Source organism: Carcharhinus amblyrhynchos, chromosome 15 (genome assembly GCF_965287045.1).
Source record: "Carcharhinus amblyrhynchos chromosome 15, sCarAmb.v2.hapA, whole genome shotgun sequence".
In the NCBI taxonomy this organism is placed as follows: Eukaryota; Metazoa; Chordata; class Chondrichthyes; order Carcharhiniformes; family Carcharhinidae; genus Carcharhinus; species Carcharhinus amblyrhynchos.
The window spans coordinates 63,935,015-63,960,904 of NC_137338.1; the positions used below are offsets into that span (position 1 = coordinate 63,935,015).

Sequence of the window (25,890 nt, forward strand, 5' to 3'; positions counted from 1 at the left end):
GAGGGTTGGACAAATAAATCTAAGAATGTGAATTCAAATTTCACTATGTGAGTTTGCGAACTTGAATTCAGTTTTTTAAATCTAGAAATGAAATGTTGGCATCTGTAAAAGTGACTATGAGAAAAATAACTAGTTAACATTATACCCTCAAAAGAAGGAAACCAGCCGGGACCTTAAACGCCAGGCCCTATGTGTGATTCCAGCCCTCCGGTGATAAATTTTTAAATGCCCTCTGAAATGGACTCACGAGTCACTTGGTTGTTTCAATCCACTACAGTGAACACCTTCATCATCCATAATGCAGCAAATCAAGAAGAAACCCAATACTACTTGCTCAGGGCAATGATGGTTATCAATAATTGTTGGATTTTCCATTGACAACCAAGAATGAATTAAGAAGTGCGAAACTAAATTAGTATAAAAGAAAGTGGAGAAAATGGATTTGACATTGTCAACATGTAGAATTAAAAAGCTAATAGAATGATGGAAGCCCAATTCTAGAGGTTATGCTGAAATTGTACAGTATGTGCTGGGTCAGAAATGGAAATTTGCACCCTTGATTGCCATGCTGCATGGTATAGATGTAGATAAGAGGAACAAGAATGGTTTGAATAAGTTCAACCTTTGCACGTTTAGAGCAAGGCAGGAACTGAAACTTTAAAATATTAAAAGGTTTTCAATAGAGTAATTATAGAATACAACATTAAAGCAAGGTTTTAGGATCTATGGTCACAAGTGCAAAGTAAGAGGGTAGGTAATTTGGAATACTTGCAGGTCATATATTGAACCTGTAATACAAAGTGCTATTTGTGCCTGCTCAGTTAAGTGCCAGAATGTGGTTCAGAATCCTTTCGGGATGAGTGCTTGGGGGAAGGGTGTGAAGCCCTCAATGGAAGAAATACCACTGAAAGTCAGGTGACCCACTCCGTGAATTAGTTGGCGAAAGTGGGCATGCTCAAAAAAAGGCGAAGTTGCATGTTGCATTTATATAGTGCCTTTCACAGCCACCAAACATTTTTAAACACATTGCACCCAATATGGAATACTTTTTGGTTGTAATCACTATTGTAATGTAGGAAATTTGGTTAGAAGGTCATTGCTTTTTTAATTGGTCGGCAACAAGTTCTCATCCAAGCCACACAGCATCCTGACTTGGAACTATATCGATTTTCCTTCAGTGTTACTGGGTCAAAATCCTGGAACTTCCTTTCTAACAGCATCGACTTCAGCACAATTTGCAAGAATGTAGTATTTTCTGTATCTGATCTAAATTTCATCATCAGTTGAACATGATTTGATTCCAAGTGCCCTTCACATTTAAGACTTGAGTTCTGGTATTGTGTATGGTATCATGCATCAACCAGGCTCAGTCAGTAGCACTTCTACCTCAAAGCTAGAAGGCTATGAGTATAAGTTCTATTCCAGGACCTCAGCACAAAAACCAAGATTGACACTCCAGTGCAGTACTGAGAGAGTCCTATGAAACATGGCAGCCATTTTGTGATGTCAAACTTCCACATAATGACAGTATGAGAATGACTTCAAAATGTGTTCTTCGTGATTTGGTTTAGGATAAATTGACAGGACCACTGCACTTCAAATCGTGCCAAAAGATTTTCTACATCTGCCTGAGGGACAGACAGGTCTTGTGTTTAACATCTCAACTAAAAGACAGCATCTGTTCAGGACTCTCAGTACTGCACTGGAGTGTCAGTCTTGGTTTTTGTGCCGAGGTCCTGGAATAGAACTTATACTCATAGCCTTCTAGCTTTGAGGTAAAAGTGCTACTGACTGAGCCTGGTTGATGCATGATACCATACACAATACCAGAACTCAAGTCTTAAATGTGAAGGGCACTTGGAATCAAATCATGTTCAACCGATGATGAAATTTAGATCAGATACAGAAAATACTACATTCTTGCAAATTGTGCTGAAGTCGATGCTGTTAGAAAGGAAGTTCCAGGATTTTGACCCAGTAACACTGAAGGAAAATCAATATAGTTCCAAGTCAGGATGCTGTGTGGCTTGGATGAGAACTTGCAGGTGGCGGTGTTTCCACACAGATTGTAGAGATTATGAGTTTAGAAGATGCTGGAATGTTTTGAAGAGGTACAGAAAGGGTCAATGAGGGTAGTGCTGTTGATGTGGTGTACATGGACTTTCAGAAGGTATTTGATACAGTGCCACACAACAGACTTGAGAGCAGTTATAGCTTGCAGAATAAAAGGGACAGCAGTAATGTGGAAACAAAATTGGCTGAATAATAAGTGCAGAGACAATGGATATTTTTTGCACTGGAGGAAGGTTTTGCAGTGGTGTTCCCCATGGTTCAGTTTTGGGGACATTTGCTTTTCCTAATATATTAATGATCTAGATCTTAGTGCGCAGGGCACAATTTCAGAATTTGAGGATGACATAAAACTTGGAAGTATTTGAACTTGTGAAGAGGACAGGGTAGAACTTCATAAGGACATAGACAAGTTGTTGCAATGGATAGATAGGCAAGAGATGAAATTCAATGCAGAGAAGCGTGAGGTGATGCATTTTGTTAGGAAGAGTATGGGGACACAATATAAAATAAGGGGTAAAATTCTTAAAGGGATGCAAGACCAAAGGGACCTGGGTGCATGTTTACACAGATCATTGAAAGTGGCAAGGCAGGTGGAGAGAGCAATTAACAAAGCATGCAATATTCTGAGTTTTATTAATAACAGAATAGAGTACAAGAGCAAGGAGGTTATGCTAAACTTGTACAAGACACTAGTTAAACTGCAGCTGGAGTATTGCATACACATTGATCACACTATAGGAAGGATGTGAACGCATCAGAGTCACTGCCATGTTTTCTACAGCTGCTTGATGCCTCACTTGGTCAGTCATGCATTAAGTTGATCTTTCTCTACACCCTAGCTATGACTGTTACACTACGTTCTGCACTCTCTCTCGTTTCCTTCTCTATGAACAGTCTGTTTTGTCTGCATAGTGCACAAGAAACAATACTTTTCACTGTATGCTAATGTGATAATAAATCAAATCAAAATATTCTCTGACCATTGGAAATAATTTTTCACACTTTACCCAATGTAAGATCTTCAGTTTTCACTAATCCCTTTAACCAGCTACTTTTCTTCTTGTGCAATTCACATGTCACTTCCTTGATTTTGTGTTGGCTACTCCAACCACTGACATCACAGGGCAAGTGAGGCCCAAGCGACGGGAAATTTAAATTAGGTGGAATTTGCCAGCTGTTCATGCAGCAGGATTCTCCTAATCCACTGCAGCAAATGGCAGTTTGACTGTCCTCTCTACCAGCTGTGGTGGGGCGTGAGCAACTGGAGAATTCTGGCAAGGTTGATCCCTCGGGCTCTGGCAGTTTGGTGGGGTGTGGTATCTGATTTCAGTGAAACTCCATTCATCCTGGGAGGTTTAGAAATGCTACATTGTAATTATGGATGCAGGAATCTTTAGTTATTCATTTCTTCTCTACAGGAATGCGCAGATGCTGGATGGTGGGAAGGTGAAATCAATGGTAAACGGGGAGTTTTTCCAGACAACTTTGTTAAACTTCTGCCACCTGACTTTGAAAAAGAGGTAAGTGCCTTCTACCTTGCAACTTGTTCTTGTACAGCACCAGCAACTGTTCTCCTGCTTTTCAAAGGAGTCAGATAGTTCTATGAAAATGTGCAACTTAATTAATACTCAAAGGACCACACCATGTTGAATTAATTACTGATGTGTGCAACACCATCTGTTCTCTTCAGTTTGCTGAGACTGTACATGGAAAATGTTATTTTCTTGGCAAGAAATTGATCCTTAAAAATATAAGCAGCTCTTGAAGCAAGAGGTTCAGAGGAGGGACAGAAATACCATTTATAATGTTCCAAACCAATTTACTGTACTTCATGTGACTGTATTTTTCCCTACGTATTAAGAAAAACTAAATATTGGATTATTTTTAATGTTCTACAATATCTTTTCAGTCGTACTATAGAGTAAGCATCGACTTAAATTTATATTATTAGTGAGGTTGTTCAGTGTTGTTAGGGTCCACGACCACGGGAATTTCAAAGACACTAAAGGTAATGACCTTAAAGAGATACTGATTTGGCTAAGACCGAGAATACTCGGTACTGCATTGGTGATTAAGGAGTTGGGCGCTAAAAGAATATAAGAATAAGAACTCAAAGTCAGCTTTCTATATAGCATCCTATTTCTCCAAAACAAAGGAGTAGCAATGGGTACCTGCATGAGTCCTAGCTATGCTTGTCTTTTTATGGGGTTTGTGGAACATTTCTTGTTCCAAGCCTACCCAGGTTCCTTCCCACAAAGCTTTTCACTGGTACATCGATGACTATTTTGGTGCCCATCATGCTCTTATCCATACGTCAAAAAATTCAACAACTTCGCTTCCAGCTTCCACCCCTTCATCTGTCCATCTCAGACTCTTCCCTTCCCTTCCTTAACCTTTCTGTCTCTATTTCTGGCAATAGACAATCTACCAATATCCATTACAAGCCCACTGACTCCCACAGCTATCTGGACTACAGCTCTTCACATCCTGTAAAGCCGCCATCCCTTTCTCTCAGCTCCTTCACCTGCATCGCATTTGTTCCAATGATGCCACTTTCCAGACTGGTGCTTCTAATATGTGATCCTTTATCCTCATCTACAGTTGTCAACAGGACCCTCAACAGCGTGCAGTCCATCTCCTGCGACCCTCAATCTCTCCTCTCCCTCCCAGAACAAAGAAAGAGTCTCCCTTGTTCTTACATTTCACCCCACTAGCCTTTGCATTCAAAGCATAATCCTCCTCCATTTTCAGCAACTCCAGTGTGATGTCACCACCAAACACATCTTCTCTTCATTCCCTCTTTCAACATTCCACAGAGACCGTTCAGTCCAGGATAACCTAGTCCAGCCCTCCACTTTATACCCACCACCTCTCCTGTCCCTCATGGCAGTTTCCCATGCAGTCGCAGAAGGTGTAACATCTGTCCCTTTTACCTTTTCTGTGCTTACCATCCAAGTTCCAAAACATTCATTCCAGATTGAGCAGCGTTTCATTTGCACCTCTGTCAACTTGGTGTCTTGCATTCGCTGCTCCCAATGTGGTCTCCTCTATGTCAAAGAGACCAGGCGTAGACTGGGTGATTGCTTTGCTGAGCACCTTCGGTCTGTGTGCAGTCAGGACCCTGACCTTCTAGTTGCTTGCCATTTTAACACATGATCCTGCTCCCATGCCCACATGTCTGCCCTTGGTCTGCTGCAATGTTCCAGTGAAGCTCAACGCAAACTGGAGAAACAACATCTCATTTTCCAGCTAGGCACTTTAAAGCCTTCCAGTCTCAACATCAAATTCAATAACTTCAGATGATTTGCTCTATCCCACGTCAACCCCTTTGTTAACTCATCTTTCATTCCCTCACCCTGCAGAATAAATATCTCCGACTTTCTATGCCTTTTAGCTTTGACAAAGGGTCATCTGGACTTGAAATGTCAGCTGTTTTCTCTTACAGATGCTGCCAGACCTGCTGAGATTTTCCAGCATTTTCTCTTTTGGTTTCAGATTCCAGCGTCCACAGTAATTTGCTTTTATTTCTATGTAGCAAATGATTTTAAAAATCCGAGGGAAAACATGAAAATGAGGAGTGGACATAGAAAGGAAATGCAAGTATGCACCAAAGAAATTGTATGTTTGATGAAGAAAGATGTAAGAAAGAGCTAATTGATGGATTATTCTAAAAGAATTGTTTTTCATGAGCTAAGGGAACTGCTGTGTTGGAGAACAATAATGGGCTGTGAAAAGGGAAGTATGGCAGTGTCTGTTCAATACTTTTTATCACTAACCGACATGCAATGTATAAAACACTGCATGCAGTTCTGATCACATTGCAGGAAGAATTTAATTGCACTAGAGAAGATACAAAGAAAGTTTACAAGAATGTTGCCAGGATGAAACATTTTGGCTCTGAGGACAGATTGGATAGGCCAGGATTTTATTCCTTTGGAATAGAGAAGGCTGAGCAAAGATCTAAGTGAGGAGCCTGTTTAAAATGGATAGGAAGGAGCTTATTCCTCTTGTCAGCGAGCTCATTAAACATGAACCACAGATTTAAAGTAAATGGTTCTTCTGGAACACTGCCTGAAAGAGTGTTAGAGGAAGAAATGCACATTGCATTTAAAAGAAAACTGTGCTGCAGTGTCATAACCTACGCAGTGGCACACTGCCTCACTGCTCCTCACAGTGGCAGGACCAGGTTCGAATTCTGGCTTGGGTCACTGTCTCTGTGGAGTCTGCATGCTCTTCCTGTACCTGCGTGGATTTTCTCCGGGTGCTCTGGCTTCCTCCCGCAGTCTGAAAGACATGCTGGTTAAGTGCATTGTCCATGCTAAATTCTCCCTCAGTGCACTGGAACAGGCACTGGAGTGTGGTGACTAGGGGATTTTCACAGTAACTTCATTGCAGTGTTAATGTAAGCCTACTTCTAACACTAATAACTAAACTATAAACTGAGAACTGGAAAATGGGTTTGAGCTGGATAGCCCAGACACAGTTAGGGAAATAGCTTCTTCTGGGCTGTAATATTTTTATACTTCTGTGCTTCTTGTAGCTCTGAATGATCTTGAGAGCTGGTGCAGCCAAAGGCACAGAAAAGGAAACCAGTTGCTATGATCTGCAAGGGTTTCTGCTGCTTGGAATGGCGTGAAGGGCTTCCCTCCATCATGGAGTTGGTACCCTCAGAAGCAGCAGAGAGTGGGGGGAAACATTTCTCAAGGCAGGGTTGGTACAACTCATCACCGGTAGTTCTTTTCTTCCTTCGGGGGAAAAAAATACGAAAGTCTGAGGTCACATACCAACCAACTCGAACAGCTTCTTCCCTGCTGCTGTCAGACTTTTGAATGGATCTACCTTGCATTAAGTTGAACTTTCTCTACACCCTAGCTATGACTGTAACACTACTTTCTGCACTCTCTCGTTTCCTTCTCTTTGAACGGTATGTTTTGTCTGTATAGCATGCAAGAAATAATTCTTTTCACTGTAAATACATGTTATCAATAATAAATCAAATCTAATCTGGGGCATTCCTTTTCTTCAGCTTGAATCTTTACATGTCCCCCAAATTTTTGTTCAGCATAAAATTTATTTCAACTTTGTGTTTCTACATTAAAGTTCCTGGTCCTGGAGGATTGGGAAAGGATATTCCCTGATTAGTGTATTAGATAGCAACATTTTTGGACTAATCAGGAATCAACTGCTGCCAGAATTCCAAGTCTGGAAAATTTTAACACTGGAGGCTGAATCTTGCGTGGGGGTCATTTAGGGAGAAGGATTAGTTGAGACCAGGGAGAGGCAGTGGAAAAGGATGTGAACGTTTTGTGCAGGTGGCTATCTAGCATTTGGATGACTTTTGCATATGGAGGAGTTTGAATTTTTTGTGCACAGCTTTCCATATTTTTGATGAGCAAGTTGCTTGTTGGTTTTGAAACATTACTGGGCTTTCAGATCCAACACATTGATATCTTCCTCCAAAAGCACAATTGAATTTAAAAGCAAAGTTGCGCCCCTCACTCATCTCCTTTGTGTAAGTGATCAGTGTAGCTGCTTTGAGGCTGCTTGATGTAGCCAATAGAAGATTGAAACTGGATTGAAGCAGTCTCATCTAATCTAAATTGGCAATCAGCTGAGAGTTGACATTTTTATCTCATTAATCTAAGATAAAGTCAGATCTTGTTCCAAAAGCTGAAGAGAAAGTGTCCATTTTCACATGGGTTGTCTAGATGTTGCAGAGACCAAGTATGTTATATCTGGCTAAGACCGATTCGCCAGCGGACAAATGTAGGATTATCTTGGCTCAGCTATTCATTGAAGGGGCGCTGAATGAAATAGAGTTGATTCCTATATCTAACGAATCCTATCATAAGAAACTAATCTGTATGGAATTTGAGCATAAATGTTAATCCTCAACCACATACTGACCTGTCTTCCTGCATTGTTATTGTTTGTTTGTCTGTTGTGTTCTTAAAATGCACAAAATGAATTCTATGCTTTAGAATTCTGACATTTTTTCCCCCTCGCTGAAACCATTTTATACAGAAGGATCATTGCACTTTTCTGTGCCATCTGTGAAGTTGAGACTATTTTAAGTATTCACACTGGCCTAGACAGGATGTTGCACCATCAGTGTTAGGACACTACAGTTGTGCTAAATTATTGTCGACTGTTTTTGGACACAGCATGTATTGTAGTTCAGAAATGGATATGTGTCCATCGATATTTACTTGCTTCTTTTATTCCTTAGCGACCTAAGAAGCCTCCACCTCCTTCAGCTCCAGCTGCCAAACCATTATCAGGTAATATTTATTAGTTATAAATATTCAATTCATTGAAATACAAATAAATGCAAAGTACCAATTTTGCACAAGATTCTTGATCAAAAGTACTGCAGAGTTCAGATCTGCAGAAGTTGTTTGAAAGAATAATTCCATCAAACCTGGCAACCTCCTACTAAATTTCACCTGAAGATTGCAGGTATAAATCATACATAAATATTCTTTATTCTTCGTAGATTGAATTGTTTAATGATTGAATAAATATGTTTTACAAATCATCACGTTTTCCACTAATTAAAAAAATGAAGGTAATCATTTTTAGCAAATTGATCCAAGTGTTAAGAATTCACCTGTGTACAGTGCAAACACCTAATCTCGTGCTACACGGGACTCCCGTACACCAACAATTCAATCCAATTTCTGCTTTTATTTTTGTTACATTTGTAGTACTTGTTGCAGGATAAAAGAACAGAAAACGATGGCACATATGTTTTAGGTGTAATGACAGAACAGGCTTATTTGGTAACTGTTTACTCCACAGTGGCTGGATGGCTGGATCTAGATGGAATAAAGCCTGCAAAGTAGCAGATGACATCATGGACTGACCACATGATCAAAACCTTTAACGAGACTATGCAACACAAACCCTAATGTTTCCCCCCCGCCTTCTAAGGTTGCCTAACAATGAGTAATTAAGACATCCTTGCATAGTCATCAAAAAACATGCATATACATTGATAAGGCAAGTTATCATTACACAGTTATCATTTAAAGTTATTCATTTTATGGGATGTGGGCATCGCAGGTTGCATCAGCATTTATTGCCCATCCGTAACTGCCCTCCATTTCAGAGGGCATTTGAGAGTCAACCACATTAATGTAGCCTGGGTAAGGATGGCAGATTTCCTTCCCAAAAGGGTATTAGTGAACCAGATGGGTTTTTAGGACAATCGAGAATGGTTTCATAGACATTATTAGAGTTTTTAATTCCAATTTTTTTTATTGAATTCAAATTTCACCCTGGGTCTTTGGACTACTAGTCCAGTGACAATACCACTACGCCACCACCTCCCCAGTTAATATACAGTTAATAAGAAAGATGATTTGGAGAGAGTCTATTCTGCACTGGATGCCTCACTTAAGGGATCTGATTGTCCTTGACCTTAGAGGTATTCTCAGGGTTTGTGATAGGTGTTTTCGCCCTGGAAGCTGCAGCAGCAGGTGAACTATTGGCAATGGATTCATCGGCAATCTCAGTATCAGCTGATTGATCCAAAGTCATGGTTACAGTCTCTGGTGGAATGGAAGGCGGTACAGGCTGAGGTAGTTTTGGCACTGATAGTGACAATGCATTGGTGCTGTAGCCAGTAACTAATTTGCATGTCGTCTCCAAACTAATTCTCCATCTGTTTGTATAGAATATGAGATTGGACCAGTTTGAGCCTAGACAGTTGCAGGAGCCCATTTCTCATTTGGTGGTATAATGGCTCACCAAAAATTGTTCTCCTTGATGAAATAGGAGTAATTTTGAATTATCTTCCCATCATAGGATTTGTGATTGGTGATTGCAATTTACTATTTCAGATGTCTACAGATTGAGTAAATTGAAAGTGGTTCTCAGCTTTCTCGTATTTAGTGATAAATCTGATGGATTTTATGTGGTCACATGTGTGGTGCTGTGACATGTTGCCAAGAAACTGATCAGTTGGTGATTTAATGAACCTTGGTTGTTGGAGGCTTTCAATGCATGCTTCAAGGACTGAATGAATCTTTTGGCTAAACAATTCATCAAGGGGTGGTATGGTACTGATTTTGTGTTGTACAACACTCTTCTTTAGATGGTCTTTGAACTTTGAGCCGTGAATTGTGGTCCATTACCACTTAATTTGTTCGGGTTTCCCAAATCTAGCGAAAACCTTATCGAGGTTCTTGATTGTTTGTTCCGCAATCTTGAATTTCATCAGGAAATCTTCCGGCCATGTGTGCGTCAATGATACTAATAACATATGCCCTTTGTATGGACCTGCACAGTCCATATGTAAATGTTGCCATGACATTTTAGGCCATTCCCACGGATGCAAAGGGGACCATAGTGGTGCATTTCTGACCCATGCACGTGACTAGCACAGCCCCAATTTTTTTCCTCATGTCAGCTTCTAATTTGGCCACCAAAAGTAACTTCTCACCAGTTTTCTTTTGATCCTGTTGTATTTATAGCACTTTTTGCAGAATAGAAGAATAGAAAGTGACAGGATTTTGGGTGTAACAGCAGAATGGGTTTATTAGGTAGCTGTTTACTCCAGTGGCTGGATCTAGACGGAATAAAGTACGCATAGTTGCTCATGATGTCACTGACTGACCACGTGACCAAACCCTTAAAGGGGCCAGGCAACACACACTAACTTTTTTAATTTACTGTTTTCTCATCTTTTGATTTTGTGTGCCTAGAGACACCACTGCATATCAGCAACTTGGAAGTTGTAAATTTATAAGAAATAGAAACAGATAAACTCAAGGAACAAGATGATGTAATGTTACTATACTTTCCTCTAACAATGTAATGGATTTGTTGATTTTTGTGATTTAATTGTTCCTGATTATGTCTGGCCACAATCTGGGAAATTCTTTTATTAAGCTTTAGTGGTGTGCCATCTAGTGGGCATTCTCCTTTACTAATATCTTTTTTGTGAAAGAACTGCAGCAGGTATAGAACATAGAAAACCACAGCACAAACAGGCCCTTTGGCCCACAAGTTGCGCTGATCGTATCCCTATCTACTAGGCTGACCTGTAACCCTCAATCCCATTAAATCCCAGGTACTCATCCAGAAGTCTTTTAAAAGACCCCAACGAGTTCACCTCCACCACCACCAACGGCAGCCGATTCCACTCACTCACCACCCTCTGAATGAAAAACTAATCCCTGACATCATCTCTGTACCTACTCCCCAGCAGCTTAAACCTGTGTCCTCTCATAGCAACCACTTCAGCCCTGGGAAATAGCCTCTGAGAATCCATCCTACCTATACCTGTCAACATCTTATAAACCTCTATCAGGTCACCTCTCATCCTTCATCTCTCCAGGGAGGAAAGACCGAGCTTCCTCAACCTATCCTCATAAGGCATGCCACCCAATCCAGGCAACATCCTTGTAAATCTCCTCTGCACCCTTTCAATAGCTTCCATATCTTTCTTCTAATGAGGCGACCAGAAGTGCGCACAGTACTCCAAGAGGGATCTGACTAGGGTCTTATAAAGCTGCAGCATTATCTCCTGACTCCTAAACTCAGTCCCTCAATTGATGAAGGCTAGTACACCATACGCCTTCTTGATCACATCCTCCACCTGCAAGGCTGATTTAAGAGTTCTATGGACCCGGACCTCAAGGTCCTTCTGATCCTCTACATTGCTAAGAGTATGCAGACTGCTAGATGTAACTTCGCTTGAGAATTGTATAGAGCACTGTCAAGTATCTACTTTATGGACTGGTGAAAAGAGGAAGGTTTTCAAAAAACTTCACCTATGTTTATGTGCACTGATCTTTTTCTATCTCCACATATGTTTCTCTTTTTTCCCCAATCCCTTCCTTACTCTCTAGTTTCCATCAGTGTTGCAAGAATATATTGCAGGAAACTGGATTGGGCTGAGTTACCGTCTGATTTTAGCATCATATGGGAAATAAATCCAGCCTGCCTTACTATAATTTGTAAATATCTCTGGTTATAATTTTCCATTACACTGCAGCACTTTCCTTGTGCTTTGAGTGTTTAAACATTTGAAAACTGGGTCCAAAGTTGTGATTGATAAAGGTGAAAGAGTGATCTGTTCACCACATTTTCAAAATATACATTTTATAAACTTTGTTTTCAACAATAAGAAGTCAACATTTGGAATGAAACGTGGCCATTGGAATGTTAGCAGAAATATTTCTGTATCTTTTTATATCTTCATGCAAATACCAATTCAGGCATAATCAAAGAGAGCACCTGATGATCTAATTTTATCTGCAAGGCTTGTGGTCTGTTCCTGTCAATGAGGATAATTTAAACACCTACCAGTTTGATTCTGTCATGTGAAATAATTTCGGCTACAGGAAAGAAGGAAGCCACTCAGTTTATCCAATCTGTGCTGGCTCTGCAAGAGCAAATTAGGTAATCCTACTCTGTGGACCTCTTCCTAGAGTTCTGTAATTTTCTTCCTCTTCTGTTTCTTATCCAGTTTACTTTTGAAAGAAACAGATCAATTTGCCTCTTTCAGGTACATCACAGATACGTAAAAATATTTTTCCTCATGTCATCTTTAACTCTTTTGATTTTGCTTAAATCCATGTCTTCTGACTAATCGGAATGACATTTCTCAATATATGCAAAAATATATCTGTTTCTGGGGCCCTCATGATCCTGCACACCTCTATCAACTCCTCAGCCTCCTCTAAGAACAGCGCCAGCTTCTCCAGTCTGTCCACATAACTGAAGTTTCTCTGTGAACCTACTGCTTTGCTTTTTGATAAGATCATTGCTGACCTCTTTGGTATTTCAAGTTCTACATTCCCATTACCTTTGATTCTTGTTTGGTAAGTTAATCAATCAACCGCCGCCTAGAAATATTCATTGACCTTGCTTCCAACACCTGAGGCAGGACTGCTGAGGAGCAGTGGAGGATCTTTAAGGAGATCTTTTTCGGTGCTCAGCAGAAATATATTCCGATGGTAGAGAAGGAACGTAGGAGAAGGGATAATCAGCCGTGGTTATCGAAGGAAATAAAGGAGAGTATTAAATTAAAAGCTGATGCGTTTAGAGTGGCTAAAAGTAGTGGGCGAATAGACGATTGGGAGAGGTTTAAAAATTAACGAAGAATGACTAAGAAGTTGATAAAGAAAGGAAGGGTAGACTATGAAGCTAAACTAGCACTAAATATAAAAAAGGACAGTAAAGGTTTTTACAAATATATAAAGAGGAGGAGGCTGGCTAGAGTGAATGTTAGACCCTTAGCGGATGAGAGGGGGGATTTAGTGGTGGGAGATGAGGAAATGGCTGAGGCCTTAAATAAGCTTTATGCCTCAGTCTTCACAGAGGAGGACGCGAATAGTTTGCTGGATATTAAAGATAGAAGGCTGGTAGGAGTTGAGGGCCTGAATGCGATTACTGTCACTAGAGAGGTAATGCTTGATCGACTAGCGGGACTGATGGTGGACAAGTCCCCAGGACCAGATGGAATGCATCCCAGGGTTCTGAAGGAAATGGCAGAGGTGATGGTAGACGCCTAAGTGATTATTTACCAAACTTCACTGGATTCCGGGGAAGTGCCAGAAGATCGGAAAACAGCTAATGTTACGCCGCTGTTTAAAAAAGGTAGCAGGCAAAAGGCAGGGAATTGTAGGCTAGTTAGTTTAACGTCTGTTGTTGGAAAAATGCTGGAATCCGTCACCAAAGAAGAAATAGCGAGGCATCTAGAGAAGAATTGTTTGATAGAGCAGTCGCAGCACGAATTTGTTAAGGGGAAGTCGTATTTGAAAAATTTATTGGAATGCTATGAGGATGTGACTAGTGCGGTAGACAGAGGGGAACCGGTGGATGTGGTGTTTCTCGATTTTCAGAAGGCGTTTGATAAGGTGCCGCACAAGAGGTTGCTTCAGAAGGTTAGGGGGCATGGAGTTGGGGGTATGGTGTTAGCGTGGATAGAGGATTGGCTGTCTAATAGGAGGAAGAGAGTTAGTATCAATGGGTGCTATTCTGATCGGTGGTTGGTAACTAGTGGAGTGTCGCAGGGATCGGTGCCGGGGCCTCGGCTATTTACCATTTATATAGATGATCTGGAGGAGGGGGCTGAGTGTAGGGTGTCGAAATTTGCTGATGACATAAAGATGAATGGAAAAGCAAATTGTGTGGAAAGTCTGCAGAGGGATCTAGATAGGCTGAGCGAGTGGGCGAGGACCTGGCAGATGGAGCACAATGTTAGCAAGTGTGAGGTTATCCACTTTGGCAGGAATAATAGTAGGAGGGATTACTATTCAAAGGGTGAAAAGCTGCAGCATGCTACGGTGCAGAGGGACCTGGGGGTCCTTGTGCATGAGTCGCAAAAACCCAGTCTACAGGTGCAGCAGGTGATCAGGAAGGCAAATGGGATGCTGGCCTTTATAGCGAGGGGGTTAGAATATAAAAGCAGGGAGGTCTTGCTGCAACTGTACAGGGCACTGGTGAGGCCGCAGCTGGAGTACTGTGTGCAGTTTTGGTCGCCGCACTTGCGCAAGGATATTTTGGCCTTGGAGAGAGTGCCGAGGAGGTTCACTAGGCTGATACTGGAGATGAGGGGGTTGGCCTATGAAGAGAGACTAAATAGACTGGGTCTGTACTCGTTGGAGTTTAGAAGGATGAGGGGGGATCTTATAGAGACGTATAAGATAATGAAGGGGATGGATAGGGTAGAGGTAGAGAGATTCTTTCCGCTCAGAAAGGACAGCAGGACTAGAGGGCACAGCCTCAAGATAAGGGGGGCGGAGGGGGGTGCAGTTTAAATCGGAGTTGAGGAGGGACTTCTTCGCTCAAAGGGTGGTGAATCTCTTGAATTCTCTGCCCGTTGAAGTGGTGGAAGCTACCTCGCTGAATGTATTTAAGTCACGGGTAGATAGGTTTTTGATAGACAGGGGAATTAAGGGTTATGGAGAGAAAGTGGGAAAGTGGAACTGATCCACTTCAGATCAGCCATGATCTTATTGAATGGTGGGGCAGGCTCGAAGGGCTAGATGGCCTACTCCTCCTATTTCTTATGTTCAGAAGTGTCTTGCTGTGACAGCTCATGCACTGAGAACAGGAAGGCACAATTGGCTGATAGGGAAATTTGAACATCTTAGTTTCAAGTGGTAGAAAGAACTGCAGCAAAACAGACAGTAAACTAAAATGGTGCAAGTTAAAAGGAAAATCTCAAAAAACTGCAGGACCAAAACCCAGATTCACTCCCTCATTTGCAATGGCATTTCCTGCTCAGTTTAAAATTCAGTTTTGAGATTGAGGGAGTTTACGACGTCTCTTTGGTAATGTGGAGTTTGTGGAGCAATGTGAGGGAATTTGAATTAAGTCTCTGATCATGTAATGAAAAATATGTATTTTCTTTTTTCAATTAAATGGCGGCAGAACACTGCTGAGCTCAGTTGGTGGACACCCTGTAATGTTCTTGTGATCAGGCACCCATGGGAAGGGCAGTTGTAATGAAGCAAGGCAGGAAATTACAGCCATCCCCTTCCCAAAACAGAACATTTCTCTTTACCCACATGTTTTGTAAAGAATTAATGAGAAGCTGTTGTTTATTCTGACAATTGTTCAGCAAGTTGTTGATATTTCTGCATGTTTACCATACCACCAACAACTGCTCTATGCTTGTGTGGAATTTTCTAGGTTATTTAAATATTGACTTCTGTAATAAAGCATTGGTCACTTTTGATTTGCTAGGATCTAAATTTGATGGTTCGCTTATGGACAAAAAGAATGAAGCAAAAAAGATGCCTCCAGAAAGACCAGATTCTCTGCCAACAAAGATGGAGGACAAAGGTATGAACATCTGCCGTCTGTCCTTACCCAGGGATTATTTAGCTGCCTGACAGGTGTAATACATCTGAGATATTCTGAACATGTGGGTGCACAATTTTCTTGTCCTACCACCACATCAGTTGAGATAAGCTAACCAGGAGCAGCTGCAATGGTGCATTAGTTACATAACGAAACAGCCATTTATCAAGCGTGCAAGAGTTCAAATCTTGCCATTGCACTTTGAAATATTTCATTTTTTTTAAATATTAGAAATAACAAACATTTTTTAAAAACTCAAGCTGTTGGATTATTATGAAAACCTAGACTTGGTACTGTATTACAGACTGCTTATGGCACAAATATAAAATGACCATATATACTATAATACATCCGTAGTTGTGGGCTCTGTATTGGAGTAGTCTTGGGCTTCTTTTAGCACCAACTGCAATGTTATATTTTAGTTTCTTTAGAGGTGGTGGGGGAAGTATGTTCACGTGATTCACCCTTATTTTAACTTTTCACCCAGCCATGCAGTTGAAATCAGAAGATGTGTGTATAAAAGTCACATTACTAGTGGAGTAAATTTTCTATTGTTTGAGCAGTCTCCTAATGGTTACTGAGGATGAATCAGTTTTGTGCTTCACATTGGCAAACTCAAAAGCAATTGCGTTAACTCTGGAAATCAAAATTGATTATGACTTTCATATAGAATTCAAGCCATGTCCATCATGTGTAAGTTTACTGGAGTTTTATAATTTTAATTGAACAGTGTTTTTGGACACACTGTTTAGGGTACAAAATGTCTGTGTCAGCACTCCACGCCGACAACTGTCAGTTTCCAGCTGCAATTTTACAACTCATCCGCTTCATCCTGGACCACAATGTCTTCACCTTCAACAATCAGTTCTTCATCCAGACACGTGGAACAGCCTTGGGGACCAAATTCGCGCCTCAGTATGCCAACATCTTCATGCGCAGGTTCGAACAAGACCTGTTCACCACACAGGATCTTCAGCCGATGCTATACACTAGATATATTGATGATATTTTCTTCCTTTGGACTCATGGTGAACAATGACTGAAACAACTTTATGATGGCATCCACAAGTTCCATCCCACCATCAGACTCACCATGGACTAGTCTCCGGAATCGGTTGCATTCTTGGACACACGGATCTCCATTAATGACAGTCACCTCAGCACTTTACCGCAAGACCATGTGTAACCTCACGATGCTCCACTTCTCCAGCTTCCACCCTAAACACGTTAAAGAAGCCATTCCCTACAGACAAGCCCTGTGTATACACAGGATCTGTTCAGATGAGGAGGATCGCAATTGACACCTCCAGACGTTGGACAATACCCTCATAAGAACAGGATATAGCGCTCGGCTCATTGATCGACAGTTCCAATGTGCCACAGTGAAAGACCGCGTTGACCTCCTCCAGAAGACAAACATGGGACATGGTGGACAGAGTACCCTTCATTGTCCAGTACTTCCCTGGAGTGGAGAAGCTACCACATCTTCTCCAGAGCCTTCAACATGTCATTGAAGGTGAACATCTCGTCAAGTCCATCCCCACAGCTCCACTTCTTGCCTTCTAACAACCGCACAACCTCAAACAGACCATTGCAGCAAACTACCCAGCCTTCAGGAGAACAGTGACCACGATACCTCACAACCCTGCTACAGCAACCTCTGCAAGATGTGCCGGATCATCGACACAGATGCCATCATCTCATGTGAGGACACCATCCACCAGGTACACGGTACATGCTTTTGCAACTCGGCCAACGTTGTCTACCTGGTACGCAGCAGGAAAGGATGTCCTGAGGCATGGTACATTGGGGAGACAGTGCAGACACCAAGACAATGGATGAATGAACGCTGCTCGCCAATCATCAGGCAAGAGTGTTCTCTTCCTATTGGGGAACACTTCAGTGGTCATGGCCATTTGGCCTCTGATCTTTGGATAAGCATTCTCCAAGGCAGCCTTCACGACACACGGCAGCGCAGAGTCGCTGGGTAGAGACTGATAGTCAAGTTCCGCACACATGAGGATGGCCTCAACCGAGATCTTGGGTTCATATCACGCTATCTGTAACGCCCGTAACAACTTGCCTGGGCTTGCAAAATCTCACCTAACTGCCCTGTCTGGAGACAATGCACGTCTCGTTAACCTGGGGAAGTGCCGGCGGACTGGAAAACAGCTAATATTACTCCGCTGTTTAAAAAAGGTGGCAGACAAAAGGCAGGGAACTACAGGCTGGTTAGCTTAACGTCCGTAGTTGGAAAAACGCTAGAATCCATCATCAAAGAAGAAATAGCAGGACACCTAGAAAAGAATGATTTGATCAAGCAGACGCAGCACGGATTCGTGAAGGGGAAGTCGTGTTTAATGAATTTACTGGATTTTTATGAAGATGTGACTAGTGCAGTAGACAGGGGGGAACCGGTGGATGTGATGTTTTTAGATTTTCAGAAGGCATTCGATAAGGTGCCTCACAAAAGGTTGTTGCGGGTTAGGGTACATGGCGTTGGGGGTAAAGTGTTAGCGTGGATTGAGAATTGGTTATCTAACAGGAAGCAGAGAGTTGGAATCAATGGATGCTTTTCTGCTTGGCAGTTGGTGACTAGTGGCGTGCCTCAGGGATTGGTGCTGGGGCCTCAACCGTTTTACCATATACGTAGATGATCTGGAGGAGGAGGCTGAGAGTAGGGTAACAAAATTTGCTGATGACACAAAGATGAGTGGAAAAGTGAATTGCGTGGAGGACATGGAAAGTCTGCAGAGAGATCTGGATAGGCTGAGTGAATGGGCGAGGACCTGGCAGATGGAGTATAACGTTAGCAAATGTGAGGTTATCCACTTTGGTAGAAATAATAGTAGGAGGGAATATTATTTAAAGGGTGAAAAGCTGCAGCATGCTACTGTGCAGAGGGATCTGGGGGTCCTTGTGCACGAATCGCAAAAACCCAGTCTGCAGGTGATCAAGGTGAATGGAATGTTGGCATTTATCGCGAAGGGGATAAAATATAAAAGCAGGGAGGTCTTGCTGCAACTGTATAAGGCACTGGTGAGGCTGCAACTGGAGTACTGTGTGCAGTTTTGGCCCCCTTATTTGCGTAAGGACATATTGGCCTTGGAGGGAGTACAGAGAAGGTTCACCAGGCTGATACCGGAGATGAGGGGGTTAGCTTATGAGGAGAGATTAAATAGACTGGGCCTGTACCCGTTGGAGTTTAGAAGGCTGAGGGGGGTTTTATAGAGACTTACAAGATAATGAAGGGGCTTGATAGGGTAGAGGTGGAGAGATTCTTTCCACTTAGAAAGGAAAACAGAACTAGAGGGCGCAACCTCAAAATAAGTGGGGGGTGGTTGCAGTTTAGAACGGAGTTGAGGAGGAACTTCTTCACTCAAAGGGTGGTGAATTTCTGGAATTCTCTGCCCGTTGAAGTGGTGGAGGCTACCTCTTTGAATGTATTTAAGTCAGGGGTAGATAGATTTCTGATAGACAAGGGAACTAAGGGTTATGGGGAGAAAGCGGGAAAGTGGAACTGATCCACTTTAGATCAGCCATGATCTTATTGAATGGCGGGGCAGGCTCCAAGGGCTAGTTGGCCTACTCCTGCTTCTATTTCTTATGTTCTGTGCTTAGTGCTCTCTCCACTCACCTTGTCTGTAATTTTAAGACTTTGATTACCTGTAAAGACTCGCATTCCAATTGTTATTTTGTAAATTGAGTTTGTGTTTTTATATGTCCTGTTTGTGAATAGAGTTCCCACTCACCTGACGAAGGGGCAGAGCTCTGAAAGCTGGTGGCTTTTGCTACCAAATAAACCTGTTGGACTTTAACCTGGTGTTGAGATTTCTTCCTAGGGTACAAAATCCCAGCCTACTGTTGAACATGAAGCAGCTGAGAATTTCAGTAATGTTTTTGTGTGATATCAGTCACGTTTTTCTTGATCCCTGACTTGACATCAGTAGTGCTAGCTCCCAGTGTCTTAATGATCTGATAGTCATTGTTAGTGAATGCTACATTGAACAGCTGTAAGCTTATTTGGGAAACTGCCTTGAACAAGATACGGTTGCAGAAATAATTCTGATCATAACTTGTCTAATTTGCTTCATTAAAAAGAATATTGATTGACTTGTACACTTGAAGAAAATATTTAGAATTGCTTTGTAAGCTGTTGGGAAGAATGGCCCCTAATGTTTGTTTCCTTATTTTTAGAAGAAAAGTCAGAGAGAGATCAGAAATCCATAGAATTGTCTAAACCCTCAGTACCTGCAATTCCACCGAAGAAACCTTTGCCTCCCAAGACCAATTCTTTAAACAGACCAAATACATTGCCTCCTAAAAGGCCAGAGAGACCAGCAGCACCCACAGCTCATGCCAGGTATGTTTGGCATCTGTCAACAGTTTGCATTTTGCCTTTGAGATTTCTTTATTATAACAGAGTTATTCTAATACCTTAAATTTAAAAATGTCGCATTGCAAAAATTCTTTTGGCTCATATTACAAAATACCTGCAAGTAATTCTTATTGCTCTACCAAAGTTTTCTGTAACTATTTAAATTCATATAGCATCCTTACTGTAGTGAAATATCCAAAGACACTTCACAGGTATTAGGGCAGAAGATCAATAACTTGGTCAAAGAGGTAAGTATGAAGGAGCATCTTAAAGCATAGAAGTAGAGAAGTTTTAGGGAGATACTTCAAGACCTGTTAGTACCTCAATAGCTGAAGGCTTGAGTGCCAATGATGGAAAAATTAAAATCAAGAATATTCAAGAAGCCATTTTTGCTGCTGCTTTAGATCTGAGCCCATGAATTTGTTCCCACTTTTGCTCTTTTAACTTATTTTCTCACTACCTGTCAGAGCTTCTTTACACTTCTCCTCTTTCTTGAGTGCATTACCCTCCCAATTCCCTACCCCAGTCTCCAGTACTCCAACCTTGCTGCTCTCATCCCAGGCTTGACTCACTATTAAAGAAGTCAACAAGTTCCCTCTGTGCCTTTCTTGGCACCCTCCAAAGGGCTTATCAAGACATTGAGCACTGGCTTGTTATCAGCAGCTATCCAATTGCCCTTATTTTCGTGTTGATTTTTCAGCCCATTAAACCTGCTGGGAGTTAACCATTGCCAGTTTTCTTTCTATCCAACTCTTCCCTCCATTGCTGATCCTATGAACTCTACAGCGGTTCAACTTTCACCACCCTGCCCTGTGTCCCCCTGAACAAGACCCATTGCCATTCATGAACTTATTGATGGAAGATGCATCAACATCAAAGCCAGGAAAGCTGGCTGAGTGTTTATGGCAACTTGCTCTCTCCACCTGGTCACATCTTCCAGTACTCATCCCGTCAAACTGCTATGGTGGCACTTTTTACAAAATCACACCTTGGTCTAATCACTACCCCACACCGCTAGTATCTGACACTCTCTTCTAGTACTTCCCCGCCTTTGAGCTCCTCCCCCTTTTCCACCTCTCTCACTCTCTCAAAATCATGCTTCTGTAATGTCCTCCTTTGTGTGATAATTTTATGACTGAGATTTTCTTACTGCTTTCCTCACTCCCTGCATGAGCAACTCCCCCTCAGCAATTTCAACCTCCACCTCAACTCATCATGTTCTGTTTCCTGTGAGCTCTAACCCTCCCCAAATCTCTCCCTTCATGTCAGCTTCCCAAACCATATTCATGGCCAACCCTTTGACCTTGCTACTTCATGTACTGTCACTATTCCCAAAGTGTTAATCACAGGAAGGGCATCTCAGATTACTTCCCTGTATTGTATTGTATCCCCCTTCCGCACCCCAACCCTAACTCTTTCCATATCCACCCCTGGTAAAAGCAATACCCCAATTTATTTACAACTGCCCTTTCAGGATTTCATTTAACTAGACTTTTATCATTGATTTACCACAGCATTTGCAGCTACTGGTTTACTCAGCCATGCATTGACTGCCAGCTTTGCTGTAACCGTCAATAAAACTACCATTCTATTTCACATTGGCTGTTCCTGTAGAATGACCCTCAGCTGCATTTGCTCAGATCCAAAGGATGGTGACTTTAAAGAATGGTTTAGCCATCCACCATCAGTTCTGGCTTTAAAAAAACTATTGGGTCAAAGTGACAAAAGTTGTGGCAAAAATAAACTTTCTCTCCTCATCATTCTTAACTTGTTTACTTCTTTTAACACAATGGATCATGCCCCTCCAATGTCGTCCACCTGGTTAGAACTGCTCTAACATGGTACCATTCTTGTCTGTTAAATCATAGCTTGAGAATACCATGCAATGATGTTGCTTGCTGCTCCCATGTTATTATCTCTGGTGTCCCCCCGAGGATCAATCCTTGGCCCCTTTCTCTTTTCTTCCTTGGTAAACTCTCATGTTGTGTCACCTCTAGATTTGACTGTTGCAGTACACTCCTGGCTGGTCTTTATATTCCACCCACCCTAGAGTTCAGCTCATCCAAAACTCTACTGCTGCGTCTTGCAGGAAATCCAATCACCCCTGTGCATGCTGACCTACATTGGCTCCTGGTCAAGCAATGTCTTGGTTTTGAAATTCTTATCCTTTTTTAAATCCCTCCATGGACTTACCCTTCCTCTCTGTAATTTCCTCCAACTCCATATCCCTCTGATAACTGAGCTCCTCTAATTCTGGCCTCTTGGACATCCCAGTTTTAATTGCTGACCATTGGCCTTCAGTTGTCTCAACCCAAAGTTCTGGAATTCCCTCTTGATACCTTTCCACCCCTCTAACCCTCTTTGCAGGCCTTTGGTCAACTGATCTAATATCTGCTTTGTTGCTTGATGTCATACTTTTTTATAATGTTCCTGTGAAGTGCCTTGTAATGCTTAATTATATTAAAGCTGTTCTTTAAATAAAGTTGTAATTAAGAACATAAGACCTAGGAGCAGGAGTAGGCCATCTGGCCCCTCAAGCCTGCTCTGCCATTCATTAAGATCATGGCTGATCTTTTCATGGACTCATTCCATTTACCTATCTGCTCACCAGAACCCTTAATTCCTTTAGTGTTCAGAAATCTACCTATCTTTACCTTAAAAACATTCAACGAGATAGCCTCCATTGCTCCACTGGGCAGGGATTTCCATAGATTCACAACATTTTGGATAAAGAAGCTCCTCCTAAACTCAGTGCTAAATCGGCTCCCTTTTATTTTGAGGTTATGCCGCCTAGTTCGTGTTTCATCCACCAGTGAAAACAAGCTCCCTGCTTCTATCTTATCTATTCCCTTCATAATTTTATATGTTTCTATAATATCCCCCCCTCATTCTTCTAAATTCCAATGAATATAGTCCCAGTCTACTCTGTCTCTCATAAATCAACCCTCTTAACTCCAGAATCAACCTAGTGCAACCTCTGCACCCCTTCCAATGCCAGTGCATCCTTTCTCATGTAAGGAGGCTGAAACTGTACACAGTACTCCAGGTGTGGCCTCACTAGCACCTTGTACAGCTGCAACATAACCTTCCTGATTTTAAACTCCGCCCCTCCAGCAGTTTTTAAGCTCTATCCCTCCAGCAGTGAAGGACAAAATTCTATTTGCCACCTTAATTACCAGCTGTATCTGCAAACCAACTTTTTGCAATTCATGCACAAGGACACTCAGGTCCCTCTGCACATCAGCTTGCTGCAATTTTTTACCATTTTAAATCACGTCCATTTTGCTGTTGTTCCTGCCACAATGGATGACCTCACATTTACCAACATTGTACTCTATCTGCCAGATCTTTGCCCACTAATTTAAGCTATCTGTATCCCTTTGCAGACTTTCAGTCTCCTCTGCATACTTTGCTGTACCACTCACCTTGGTGTCATTTTTTTTTGAGGCTTTAGTCACTGATTGCCAATCAGAAAAACACCCATTTACCTCCACTCTTTGCTTTCTGTTAGTTAACCAATCCTCTATCAGTGCCTGTAATGCCATGCACCTTTATCTTATGCAGCAGCCTTTTGTGTGGCACTTATCAGCTGCCTTGTGGAAATCCAGATACATCACATCCATTGGTTCCTTGCTGTCCACCATGCTCATAATGCCCTCAAAGAATTACAGTAAATTAGTTAAACATGATCTGCCTTTCATGAACCCATGCTGCATCTGCCCAATGGGACAATTTCTAAGCAGATATCTCACTTTCTCTTTAGTTGTTTCATTGATGGACGGGTATGTGATTGGAAGCTTATTTTAGGATCAGATATAATGCCAAGGAACAGTCTAGTTCAGCTGTAGACAGTTGCCAGGGAGAGGGATGGATTTGGTCATTAGGTAATGAAATTTGTGTCAGGGGCCAAAGACATCTTTCCATTGTCTAAGTGGAAGAAGTATCCAAGTGAAATTTATAAACTATTAAAAATCTTGCATCTGTACACAATTCTTGTCAACAAACTTTATTTCCTGTTGTGTTTTCCTACTCACACATTTTCTTTTTCTCCATTATAAATTCCAGTTCCTGCAATGATGCAAGTTATATATGTAAACTGGTTCATTTATACCCTCAGTCTTGATTTCCTGGTTCTTTATCCAGTGTTGCAGTGAAATTCCTGTCCTGCAATAAATTGTACTTTCCACATTGTAATAAGTTTGCTGCTTGACTATAAATGATATTCAATCAAAATATAGTGCATAAAATATTGCTTTTGCATCCTGTTGTGATTGTTTCCGTGGTTTAATAATGGTTCACTCAAAGACTAAATTTGGATTTAGCTCCCTGTGTGATATCGTGACACAGTAAAAAGTCTGACAACACCAGGTTTTAGTCCAACCTATTTATTTGATAATATACTCGCAAGCTTTCGGGTTAGCCCCTTCGTCAGGTGAATGGAGAGTTCTGGCCTCAGACAGAGCATATAAAGCACAGACAGTTTAGAGATTACTGATTAGAATGCGAATCCTTACACCTAACCTTGAACAGCAGGTTAGGTGTAAGGATTCGCATTCTAATCAGTAATCTCTAAACTGTCTGTGCTTTATATGCTCTGTCTGAGGCCAGAACTCTCCATTCACCTGACGAAGGGGCTAACCCGAAAGCTTGCGAGTATATTATCAAATAAATCGGTTGGACTAAAACCTGGTGTTGTCAGACTTTTTACTGTGTTTACGCCAGTCCAACGCCGGCATACCCACATCATGATATCGTGACATCAGCTAGTGGATTTTTAAATGTACTCGAGAAGGACGAAATCTCTCATGGTTGTCATTTTCCATGAATGGAATCATAGAATGATACAGCAAAGAAGACCATCCTGCCAATGAGTCTGAACTGATTCATTTGAAGAAAGAACGCAGTTACTCCCACCCTCCATTCTTCCTCTATATATCTACAATTTTTTCTCCTTCAAGGAGAACATTTTTTCTCCTTGGGGATGGAGATCATAATTCTATCTCCTTCACGATAGCATTGGAAAGAGATAGGATCAGGCAGGCTAGGAAGGTGTTTGTCTGGAGTAAGGGGAAATATGAAGACATCAGGCAGATAATTGGACGAATAAACTGGAAGGAGGCGTTCTTGGGGGAAAAGTACAGAAGGAAGGTGGCAGATATTCAAGGAATGTTTGTCTGGAGCTCTGCACGATAACGTTCCAATGAGACAAGGAGGTTTTGGTAGGGCACTGGAACCGTAGTGCACGAAGGTTGTGGTGAACCTAGTCAGGAAGAAAGGAAAGGTGTATAAAAGGTTCAGAGAGCTAGGAGATGGTAAGGATCTAGAGGAGTATAAGGCTTGTAGAAAGGAGCTTAAAAAGGAAATTAGGAGAGCCAGAAGGGGTCATGAGAAGGCCTTGGCAGGTAAGATTAAGGAGAATCCCAAGGCCTTCTACAAATATGTAAAAAGTAAAAGAATGAGAAGAGAAGGGATAGGACCTATAAAAGGTGAAGGGGGAAAAGTCTGTGTGGAACCGGAAGAAATGGCAGAGGTGCTTAATGAGTACTTTGCCTCGGTATTCACGGTGGAAAGTGATCTGGGAGGTTGTACTACAGGTTTGCGGCAGTCTGAAAAGATTG

At 41.7% G+C, this 25,890-nt stretch overlaps 1 protein-coding gene across 3 annotated transcripts in view; it reads left to right on the forward strand.

The window, feature by feature from the left end:
• sh3kbp1 (SH3-domain kinase binding protein 1) overlaps positions 1-25,890 on the forward strand; it is a 282,791-nt gene that overhangs the window by 209,777 nt on the left and 47,124 nt on the right. For all 3 annotated transcript variants that reach the window (XM_080204070.1, XM_080204072.1, XM_080204071.1), the window contains exons 9-12: positions 3,492-3,593; positions 8,303-8,354; positions 15,778-15,876; positions 20,092-20,257. In XM_080204070.1, the coding sequence (XP_080060196.1) occupies positions 3,492-3,593; positions 8,303-8,354; positions 15,778-15,876; positions 20,092-20,257 (419 nt within the window). The remainder of the gene's footprint in view (positions 1-3,491; positions 3,594-8,302; positions 8,355-15,777; positions 15,877-20,091; positions 20,258-25,890) is intronic.